Genomic DNA, 12,419 nt, shown 5'->3' with positions numbered 1-12,419 from the left:
TATATATATATATATATATATTTATATATATGAAACAAATTATAAATAAATAACTCAATCAATCAATCAATCGAGCAATTAAAGGGAAATAAATAAATGTAGGAGGGCCATAAATGCATATATATATATATATATATATATATATATATATATATATATATATATATATATATATATATATATATATACATTAAAGTGAATGGTAAACCAAGTAATAATTGAAACTGAAAATTAATTTTTCAGTGAATAAGAGTTGTGATTCTATTTTACATTTTTGTTATATTACCTTGGGTTGCATCTGAAAACAAAAAGAGAAAGTTTTGAAAAAAATGTTTATTTATTTGAGTGATATTAAGTTGTAAAAAGCGATTCCTCAAAATAATTAATAAAGTTCTGAGTAAAGTTTGTTATAGTCGATACAGATGTTAAATATGTTAAACGTTTGTGTTGAAAAGAAACATTTTACAAATGAAAAACGACCTTTGTATTATTTTGTGTATTGTGAAAAAAAAATTCATAAAAAACGTTTTAATAACAAGCTTTTATGTAATGATGCACTAAAAAGTAGAAAATAAATTATAGACTACTATTTAAATAACTATAAAGAAAAGCGTGGGTCACTTTAGTATCTATTGGATACCTTTACTAATGTTAAGGAAGACACCCACGCTTTTCTTTATAGTTATTTAAATAGTAGTCTATAATTTATTTTCTACTTTTTAGTGCATCATTACATAAAAGCTTGTTATTAAAACGTTTTTTATGAATTTTTTTTTCAGTACTTTACATGTTTTATCTACAATAGAGTTACATGACTAAAAACCATTGCGCGCCTTCTGAATATCACGTTCAGTAGGCGCGCAATTGTTTTTGAACGCAGCCATTACGTGGTCGTGATGGCGCAGCTATTGATGACGCGTGTGGTGTGGTTGGCTAGACATGCCTACTAATTCGGTCCAAATTTTAATTAATTCATAAAAAATCAATTAGGCATCCAATTAAGTCAAATTTAGTTTCAGATTGCATTGTCTTCATGTCTTGACCCATGTGCCAACTGTGAATCGTGTCGGTCAAGTAGAACTGTCCGAATTTTCACTCCTGCGTTTCCGTCTAGACAGACAGACTGTCGACTGACGATGAAGTGAGTTAAATAAAAGCTTGTAAAAAGCAAAGAGTTAACCAAAACTTACAAGAGCACATTCTGTTCAGAACGTCAATCGTAACCGAACCAAGTGTATCGTAGTTAAACGTGATGAAGAAATCGTTAGGACTGCTGGCGATCTCCTTGAGAGAATCAACGTTCACATCTGGTCCTATCCCAACCGTGATGATAACTACATTATTGGACTTTAACCTTTCAGCAGCCAATCGCGCTAGAAGAAATTGTGTGATAGAGAAATATTATTTAAAATTAACGTTAAGCCTTTCTGGCTGTCATTAAGGTTGGTGTAGGATTTACCTGTTTCTGTTACCTAGGTATATAAAAGGCAATTATGTTAATCTCAGCTGGTTAGAATAAGGGACGCAATCGGACTTGAACCTTTAGACATATGGGTTGGCAGCCGTGCGCGTTATCGCCAGACGTTCCGATTTTCTTTTTATTCGATATTGAGTAATTTAGTCTAATGATTTTAAATAACATAGTTTGAATAACTGGATACAAATAAATGTTTTTTTTTTGTCTATCGATGATACACTCTTGGTGAACATTTCGGGTGTGTAACTAAAAGAAACGAACCAATGCCTACCTTGTTGTCTGAATGAAGCATACCCGTCGGACAACAGGATGACGACATCCCTGGCATTAGCGCGACCCCCTGAGTAGTAGCCAAAAACGTCGTTCAGGCCGATAAATTCCAAAGCTTTCCCAGTTTCGGTTGCACCGTCTAAAAATTGGGCTTGCAGGGTTTTCTAAGTAAAAATAAAATATATTATGTTGTTTTTGTCTGGCGCTGATTATCAAGATGACAATATCCTCATTGTAAACTCATTTAGCAGTCTCAAACTAACAGTTTTTTTCTTGTCACAAGCTTCAGAGGAAGTTAATGACAAGTATTTGTTCGTGTGTTCCAGTGTTGTCAATTTAAATTGTTTTCAATAACGATTTGTGGGCATTTTAAACATTTTAATACAAAAAAAAACATACGTAATGTTTATAGCATTACTGCCCTTTAATCAGAAGCGGAACAATGATCACCATTAGTTTCCACTTTTTGAATATTACACCCCCCCCCCCCCTTCCTCGCTCAACCATTCACAAAAATCAATGAAGTATTACATCATTCACCCCCCACAGGCGTTTGAACAACACGCACTCTTCTAGGCAACGAGTTCCTTATTTCAATATAGCATAGAATTTTAAGAGAGAAATTTAAATTTAAAAAATAACCACATATAATACAAGTATAAAGCGTTAAACATCAAAGTATTTTTTAAAAAGTAGGATGAAATGAAAATGAGACCAAATTCTAAGAAAATGTTAAGGTTTTAGTGTTGGGACATTTTCTGAAGAGAAAACTATTATTTTACTTGCCCTGGTTATATATTATGTATACTGCCTAGATAAAGAAATACAAATTATTCATTTCTTACTTTCAGACATTCTACATTAACGCCAAATTTCGCAATTTGCAGTAAAAGGTTTAATGGGAATTATCGAAAACGGATTATTCAATTGGTTGGAGATTAATCTAAAACAGTCGAAATGACAGTGGTAAATGCGAGATAAAGGTTCATTGTCAGCGAGTGATTATTCGACCCACCTGCATCAGGGCTTCCATTCCATCTACGTCCTTCAGATCAAAGAGTTTCTTGACGTTGTCGCTGAACGAAGCTGCACCGAACCTGTAGTAGGAGGGACCAATAGGGAAGTAGCTGGCGAATGCTGTCACTTGCTCCGTCAGTCGGTACCAGTTGTAGGGTCCGACAGTTTTAGACGAGTCCAGGAGGAAGTAGACGTCTGCACCTACCCCGTCCCTACAGTTAAGTCTTGGGCCAGGTCCGGGTGTTGGGTCTACGGAAAAATAAAACAATATTTTTAAAGCTTTCACGACATACAAACACAGTTTGAGCTACGATAATTCTAAAGATAAAATCAGCATGTACATGCTTTATGCGCGTACATTGAATTAATGCATCTTTTATATTCCACTCTAACTTTACATTTAAGTGGTTAGACTTCGGGAACAATAAATCTCTCAATTTCTTAGCCTTTTTGGGACCTCAACCAATTTTTTAAGAAGGTGGCGTTGTCATGACAACCGTATGTTCAAAAGAGACCCTGATGCATGCAAATACTTTACCTTGAGTACCCTAGCTCAGGTCAAGACAAATAAGTAAAAAAAAATGATTATTAATTAAGACGTGTTGTTTCTGTTTTTATTCCCGGAACCTACCCCTTAAGATTTTCAAGGATTGTATACTATTGCAAGATGTTATTGCAATTAATAATTACTCACAAAATATCAATTTTTAACTGAAAATCTTAAAAATGGTCAAACGACAAAAAATATATAATCTTTTTTGACTTCATTTTTCATTAAAAATATTCAACTTTAAAAAAAAAATGACTTCAAGAATTAATAAAAATAACTTCAAAATAAAATGCTAAATGATCAGTTTGTTTTCCAAATGTTTTTACATGTTTTTGAAACAATCAGTTAAGACAAAAGTAATGTGTTTTATAATGTCAAGCCCGGTATTGTGTTAAAAAGCAATGCATTACTTTAATTAATTTAAGAAGGAGTGAATCATCATAATCCTTCTCGAATACTCGGACGGACGTACTGACAGACAGACAGAAAGACATGAAGACTATTAATTTAGCGTACATGTAAGCCCTGGGTAAGGTAGAAACGTAACTTCTTCAACCCTTGGTTCTGCAGTCACTGCTAGAAATAATAAATAAAAAAATAAAAATAGCATTAATTAATTGTGTAGCAGGTATATATATATATATATATATATATATATATATATATATATATATATATATATATATATATATATATATATATATATGTATATATATATATATATATATATATATATATATATATATATATATATATATATATATATATATATATATATATATTTATATATATTTATATATATATATATATACACATAAATATATACATATATAATATGTAATATGATATATATATATATATATATAAATAAATAAATATATATATATATATATATATATATATATATATATATATATATATATATATATATATATATATATATACATATACGTATACGTATACATTATTTATATCAATTGGTGTGAAGGTATAAACAGCGGTAATAACCTGGTGAAGTTCTGTTCTCAGCTACTGCTATTGGTGGGAAATCGGATGGCGGGGGATCTAAAATAAAACATTTTAATGTCTTGAATAATAACCACTTTACAGGAACTGCCTTTGTTAACACTGTTAGATATAAATATTGTGCTAATAAATCAATAATAGTGTAAATGATTGAGTAATATTTGAAGTTTAATAGATGTATCTAAGATAAATATTTATGTTATTTTAATTATTTAAAATATACTTTTATGATAGCAAATGCCTGCAAGTTTAGCATATGGTTGAATTATCCTCAAATAGTTCTTAAACATAGTAAAGATAAATGAAAACAAAGGAAAATCGCTGATGAAAGCCCTTATTTTGCCAACAAAGCCCCTACCTGCACAGAGGCTGTGGACGATGTTGTTCAGTAGTTCAGCAAGTTGATCAAATGAATAGATAGTCAGCACAGCGTTAAAAGCTGGAGACGTGATCTTGTAGTCGTCCTCGGTAAAATAGTCCCCGATCCAAATGGCTGTAATTTTTTTGCCTTTTTTCTTGATGGCCTCAGCCTGTTTTAGCGCTGGGGTAAGAATGTAAAACATGATCGGGTTAAAAAGTGCTCAATTCATAGATGTAAAATGTAAATGTTCATCAAATTATTTATGATTAGTTAAAGCTATACGATAAAACTTTAAGTAATATATATATATTATTTTATAACATTAAGGTATTGATTATGTTAAACGCTCACTTTGTTTTAGAGCCGATAGCTTTAAGTCTGTAATTAGGACGACATTTTGCCTTGCAAATGCGCGGTTTTTTATCTTGGTACCAAACATGCTTTTAACATTCAACGCTCCTAAAGCTTTGGTGGTAAAATTGTTAACATTCAGGTCTAACCTGGGCTTGAGGACCTGCGGGTGTATAAAAAATACATTTATGTTTAAAAAATATAAAAATCATACAGTTTTATTTAATGATTTTAAATAAAAATAAACATTTACTCTAGAAGAAAAATAGATATTGTGTTATACCTAGCTTGCAGTAAATAATAATGCCTGCCTCGTTTCCAGTAAATATTAATAAATGCATAAAACGCCAATGGAAGTATAACTGCAGCTTGTCAGTGTGATATAGTGATTTAAATAATTTCCTCTTTTTAATGATTTTTCATAATATTGGTACATTTATTGGGTAGGTGATAGTATAATTTACTTGTAGAGTGACTATGTCGGAAGGATGGTCAACTATTTTCTTAGTACGTAATAGTGGTTCTTTATTAATAGTCATTACGATTTGTTGATTTCAAACGAAATATCAATACACATTATATATGACACTTGATAAGAAACACGCGTACCCTTTCAATGGTGGTAGCGTTGGGTATGTTCCAGAGGTCAAGCAGCCTGATGAAATTGTTCCTGTTGGTCGCCACTCCAAACCTGGCATTGCCTGGTCCCAGTCGGAACTGCTTGATGACGTCAGTGGTAAACTGGAACACTTTCTTCCAACTGTCGCTCTGGTAGCCTCCAGTAGGAGCCAGCACAAAGAAGGTGTCGACTACCGTATTGGAAGGGCACCTATAGGTCTGCATCGGATCGCCTGGACATTACATTTAAGTTAATACCACATCGTTCATTAAGGGCATTACGCACAGATTAAACAAATCTATTAAGTTAAAACACTGGAATTGATTGAAGGCCATTATAGTTTTTATTTTTCAAATACATATACCTACTGAAATGATTGGCTCAACCCGTTTCTAATAATCGACTAAAACATTTATTTGTAATGCTTCAATTATTTTATTTTTATTTTTGAAAATATAAATAAAGTATGTAGACAGCAAATATTATTTTCATACCTGCATTTGTGCCACATAGCACTGTTGCTAAGATTAACGCCACAATTCTAAATCCGACCATTGTAGAACTTGAACGTGTCCTTTCAATTAGGACACAACTGAAAACATATAAATAAAAGACTACTTAAGCAGGTTCTACGAAAATTGTTCTCATAACATTATAAGAGCAGGCAAAACTAAGTACTGTTCCAGCTCTCAACTACACTCGTTCAGAACAGAATAGAACAGAACGGAACAGAACAGAACAGAACAGAACAGAACAGAACAGAACAGAACAGAATAGAACAGAACAGAACAGAATATTGTATGGACTATTTTTTCAGTTGCTGTTTATTATCATAGCGTTAGAATGTCTACGACAAAAGCTGCGTTGTACACATCGGCGAATTTGGCTCAAGATTTAAAATATCTGTTTTGAAAATACATTTATAAAGTGGGCATTTATGAATATTTATTTGCATTGAGATAATTAAAATAGTTAACATCGCTTATAATTATTGAATGTAATCACACTTAAACAAAGAAAAAATTAGAAAATTAAAGAAAGCCTCTACATCAAGTGTTACATTTAAGACGTACCGTTTCCTTCAGAGTGAGCACGCAAGTAAGCACAATACCAATATCGTTTTTGGCAATATATACGTTTTTGATACTAGTTGTGCAGGACCAATACATATATTTTTAACTGTAACTACCTCTTGAGTTTTTTTGTTTCATAAAATTTCCCGCATTTTCAAGTTCTCGATAGCATTGATATTTACATCTCTCTGTGTTTAGTGAATACCCATTCAAACTTAAGAATCCACTCACCGAATATGTATTATAATATAATGGTGGTCCCCATTGTAGCTGAAATGTATATGCAATTAAGAAATCGACATTTTTCTCATGACAAAGAAACAGCTTCTGAGGCAGTTTTATTTTAATAATGTTTTTTTTCAACAGTAAGACACAACTCAAAGAGCCAATGAAATGGAAAGATGTTTGAAGCGGGAATACAATTTTCTTTGTTTAAAACATTTAAAATTACTTTTTTTTTATTCACAGTTAAATGCCACGATCTTTTACAATTTGAACAAATGATCATGTGTCATTCTGTTCAATAAACAATAGTGATTCTACTCTATAATAATTTCTTTCTTTTATCCTATGATTATTCTTACATTGAAGCCAAAATTATTTATGCTGAGCTTGTACGTGACAAGAAACTACACCATGCTGCAGTGTCCATTCGGGCATTTGTCGCATTTGGAAAATTGTCCTTTTTAGTGTTTTTCGCAAACGGCATCTGGACAAGTATTTTTCGGGACTTTAGCGTAGACCCAAGAAAATAATAAAAATTGAAAATTAAGGAAAAGCTAAGAAGAAAAACAACTTCATTCTAATAGGTCAAAATGAGTTTTCAACGCGTTTTTTTGTCGCAAATTATGTGCTTTGTACCTGTTTATAAATACCTGCCAAAAATATAGGTTTAGTTTTTAAAATAGAACAAATAGTTATTTTACGAGTTCAGCTTCCTCTATTTCTCTTTTTCAACTCCATAAGGAGCAAATGCAAACAATAGGCTTGAAAAGCTGGTTCCAAAGGTTTGTTGCCAGAAAGTATACTTTTTAAAATACAAAGTTACTTACGGTTTTATTAAGGTAAGAAATAGTCAAACAAAAAAAATACTAATAATGCTATAGTAATTTATAACATACTTTTGTTTGTGGATTATTAGAGTCGGGGTGTTGTGGTGATAGGGGTTGTTATATTATTTAATATTAATACAATACTAGGCTATTGACTACTATTGTGTATTTTGTCATGAAAAAATAATTCAAGATGGCTTTTCAACGGCTTATATTCACTACAAAAATATGAAAATGAGTGTAAATGATGGTTCCCAAACTGCTTTAAGTTTTTTAAAAACATCTGAAATTTTATTTATTGCCATATTTTTCAAAAGACTTTTTAAAATTTAGCATGATTACATAGACGTTTCAATACTATTCCCTTTTGACAAAACCAAACGTTCCTCTTTAAAAATATTACGTAGGCGTTGTTTGTTATTTGAATGTGGCAATTTCTGTTGTGTAACATCTGTCTATATAACTAATAAGACACGCATATTCTGCTTGCTACAGAAACTAGTTTTGTCGTTATCAAAATTCAATACTGGCCTTAAATTATTCATGAGAAAACAACGTAAAATATATTAATTTGTTTTGACGTTGTTTTCAACAATGAAACTTCCTTCTAGCCAGCATAATATACCCCAGTCAGCAGTAATTGAACATGACCTGATGTTAATTGAAATTATTTTCACCCACTTGAAAATTATAATATAAACCCTGTCTACTTGTGTTTAATAAACATAATGGTGATTATATATTATTTCGAATTTTCAAAATTATGTTTATAATAAGAATAAAGTGTAATTTTATGTCTAAATTTAATGACTCATTTTGCTGATGAGGCAGAATTTAAAAAATGTAGACAATTAATGTTTTTATTACTTACAACTCGTGGAAATGGTAAGGATAGGTATATCGATTAGTGCACATTTTAAACTCTGATGATAATAAATTATTACTGATGCGGATATCTAACCAACATATTTGATTGTTGTAAATGTTAATTGGAATAATTTTATACCATATAGTGTTTTTGAAAATAAGAATGATAATGCCTTTAAAATACATCTAACATTTTAAAATTTAGAAAATCGGCAAAACTAAATTATAGTTTGTTGGCCAATCTCCGAAGTCGTTCCAGTCAATACAGAAGTCCAGAACCACTCCCAGTCAACGAGCAGTATGCCAATACTGTAAGAAGCCTGGTCACTTCCTAAAAGACTGTTATAAGCGGCATCAAGTCAACAGAGAGGTTGTGCTTAAATCCGCGCATAACGCTCTTCTCCATCAGGCAGCCAGTTCAAATTTGAACTCCACTCTTCAGAATGACACTATCCCTAAGTGTCCACAGGAAAGGAATCTAGTTTCCACCTCCTACGTTCAGTCGTCTTTTGACTGTCCACTCCACCCTCCAGTTTCTTCCGAGGCAACCGATCTCGAGGGATCGAGAAAGGTTCGCTTCTCATCGTTCCTGGCAGAGGCTGTCATTAGCATCCCTGGTGATCCGTTGTCCAAGCGGAACAAAATTGTCCTAAGAGACACAGGGGCTTCACAGTCACTTCTAATGAAGGGCTCAATGGACATTACACCGGAGACGAACACCGGGAATGTTACCATTATTCAAGGAGTGGGGGCAGAACCCACTGTTGTCCCAGTGCACAAGTTACACCTGAAACATCAACTCGTCGAAGGAGAGGTCACCTTAGGGGTGATCGAAAGTATCCCTGTTCCAGGAGTGCACCTGCTCCTAGGGAATGACTTGGCGGGAAGCAAAGTATACCCCCAGAAGGTTCAAAACCCGTTATCAACAGTTCCAGATGAGGAAGATGAGCTATATCCTGCCAGTGTGGTGACAAGAAGCCAGACCAAACGGTTGTCTGATTCAGCGCCTGATCCACACAAATCATCATCGTCAAGAAATCCAGCTCCCAAACTGGAACAAATACCTCTAGAGGGTCCACCAATGGAATTACCTCTGAGGATTTCTCATGATGACATCGTCAAGGCTCAACAAGACGACGCAGAACTCCAATCGAGAAATCCATCTCGGATGACGATGGAGAGTTTTTCACAGAGAACGACCTGATCTTCCGTCGTGTTTTACCAGTGACTGCCTCACCTGCCGAACCATGGTTGGGAAAAAACCAACTGTGGATCCCTCCACCTTATCGGCAGGAAATCCTGAAACTGGCCCATGACAACCCGATGTCAGCGCATCCAGGAATCACGAAAACGACTGCAAAGATCAGAGAACTGTTTTTTTTTGGCCAAGAATGAGAAATGATGTGTCGCGTTACTGCAAAAGTTGCACGAACTGTCAGTTGGCCGGGAAACCCAATCAGAAAATTCCTAAGGCCCCTTTGAATCCGATTCACGTGTTAGAAGAACCCTTTACCAAAATCATCATGGACTGTGTCTGCCCTTTGCCAAAAACCAAAGCGGGCAACGAGTACCTACTCACCATTATGTGTTCAAGTACCCGTTTTCCTGAGGCGTTCCCACTGCGGAACATTAAGGCAAAGACCGTAGTCAGAGCCATGACCCGGTTCTTCACTACTTTCGGTTTACCTAGAATTGTGCAAACCGACCAAGGCAGCAACTTTACCAGCCATCATTTTCAAGAAGCGCTAGCCAAGCTAGGCATTACCCACGTCACCAGCTCAGCGTACCACCCTCAATCTCAAGGTGCTCTTGAGAGGTTTCACCAGACCCTAAAAACCATGCTGAGAACTTTCGTCAGGAGTAATACCCAGTGGGATGAAGCTGTTCCATGGATTATCTTCGCCGCTAGAGACTGTGTCCAGGAATCTCTAGGGTACTCACCTTTTCAGCTTGTTTTCGGTCACACTGTCCGAGGTCCCCTGAAGCTGATCCACGAGCGTTGGACAGGAACCAGAAACCATCCAGTGGAGAACTTTGACGATTTTCACGTCCGGTTGAAGGCAGTGTGGGAGTTAGCCCATAAGAACTTAGGAAAAGCCCAAGTGGTGATGAAGGGACTGTATGACAAAAATTCTCGAAAAAGAACATTCAATCCTGGCGAGAAGGTTCTTGTTCTAGTGCCGAACCTCAATAATGCCCTATCCTTACGGTATTGTGGACCCTTTACGGTTCATTCCAGATTGAATGATTTGAACTATGTTGTCAATACTCCAGACCGAAGGAAGAAACAGAAAGTGTATCATGTTAACTCACTAAAGAAGTACTTTGAAGATAGTACTAATTTTCATTCCACAGCTCAGGTTACTTTACCTATATGTGTACAATGATTCTGATGATGTTTTCATGATAAACTAAAGCCCCCAAAATTGTTAAATTCCTCGTTTTTGGCCCATTTAGGTGACCACCTTGTACATCTGTCCACAGATGAAAGCCAAAAATTGTCACAGTTGATTGATACCTTTCCCTCCATTTTTGGGGATATTCCCAAAGAAGCGAATGTACCCCGCTGCTCCACCACTTATTACGAACACCACTCTAACAGATATAGAGCTGGCGAACGTAATAAGTGAGGGCCCTTCCGGATTTAATTTGTTGTTCGAGTTTTTGGTTTTGACACTAGGTTTAGATCTAGGCAGTTTTTGCTTAGCCCAGTAGAGCCGTGTGGGAACACCAAGGCTAGAGTTGCGTTATCTAGTTATCTAGGTAAGGAGGTCAGTCGTGTTGTGTTCTAGGTCGAGTTCATAGCAGATCCTTGTGCTGTGTTAACCTAGTGAGTTGTTTTGTTTGTGAAAAAGTAGTTTGATAATGGAGGCCTTTTTATTGAAACCTACAGTAGAAGAGGTGGAGAAACTTAGTAGAACGGATTTTATTGGTGTAGTGAAAGAGTTGAATTTAGATTTCTCTGTTACTCAAAAGTCACAAGTGCTAAGAGATAAAGTTATAGTACACTTTATCAACGAAAATGTGTTTGAGGAGAGTCTGTTAGCTGATGTGTTACTTCGTGAAGAGAAATCTTTTGAAGAAAAAGAGTTGGCTTTAAAAGATAAAGAGTTAGAGGAGAGGATTGCTCTAGAGAAGGTGGGGTTAGAAGCTAAAGTTGCTCTAGAGAAGGTGGAGTTAGAAGCTAAAGTTGCGCTAGAGAAAGAGGAGTTAAAAGCTAAGATAGAGTTAGATAAGAGGAGGTTAGAGTTGGAATTCAGTAAGGTTAGTGGTAATGTCACTTCTGTAGTGGAAACTGAAAAGTTGTCAGTTGCTCAAGTTATTGCCAAATTTGGTAAATTGGTCCCGAAGTTTAACGAGGTAGATTTAGTTGTTTGTTTTCTTCAACTCCTTTGAGAGTTTAGCTAAATCATGTGAATGGCCCGAAAATTATCTCACCGCTTTATTAAGCACAGTCCTTGTAGGAAAAGCTGCTACTACTTTCCAGGCACTCTCGAGATGTACAACTTAATTATGGTCTGGTCAAAGCTGCCATTTTAAAACCCTACGAGTTGACGCCCGATGCTTATCGGATGAAATTCAGAAAACTTAGAAAGCAGTCCACACAATCCTATGTGGAGTTTCTATTCGAGAAAGAAAAAGTTTTCTCGAGGTGGCTCAACTCAGAAGAAGTCTCAGAGTTTGAAAAGCTCAAATCTCTGGTCCTGAGGGAAGAATTCCTGAAGTCCCTACCTGAAGAGATCCGTCTACATATCC

At 34.9% G+C, this 12,419-nt stretch overlaps 1 protein-coding gene across 1 annotated transcript; it reads right to left on the bottom strand.

The window, feature by feature from the left end:
* Nucleotides 1-266: 266 nt before the first annotated feature.
* Nucleotides 267-6,780, bottom strand: LOC131947241 (collagen alpha-4(VI) chain-like). Its single transcript, XM_059308387.1, has 11 exons — nt 6,745-6,780; nt 6,166-6,263; nt 5,662-5,903; nt 5,053-5,215; nt 4,699-4,881; nt 4,323-4,379; nt 3,831-3,890; nt 2,763-3,013; nt 1,749-1,911; nt 1,191-1,373; nt 267-298 (listed from the first exon to the last, which is right to left on the bottom strand). The coding sequence occupies exons 2-11, from the start codon at nt 6,224-6,226 to the stop codon at nt 267-269; spliced, it is 1,395 nt and encodes a 464-aa protein (XP_059164370.1). The 5' UTR covers nt 6,227-6,263; nt 6,745-6,780.
* Between the last annotated feature and the right edge of the window lie 5,639 nt (nt 6,781-12,419).

This window comes from Physella acuta, unplaced genomic scaffold (assembly GCF_028476545.2).
Source record: "Physella acuta isolate Inbredline_101_S28 unplaced genomic scaffold, ASM2847654v3 ptg000590l, whole genome shotgun sequence".
NCBI classification, from domain to species: Eukaryota; Metazoa; Mollusca; class Gastropoda; family Physidae; genus Physella; species Physella acuta.
The sequence above is the reverse complement of the archived record's forward strand: the minus strand, read 5'-3'. Positions and strand labels throughout refer to the sequence as shown.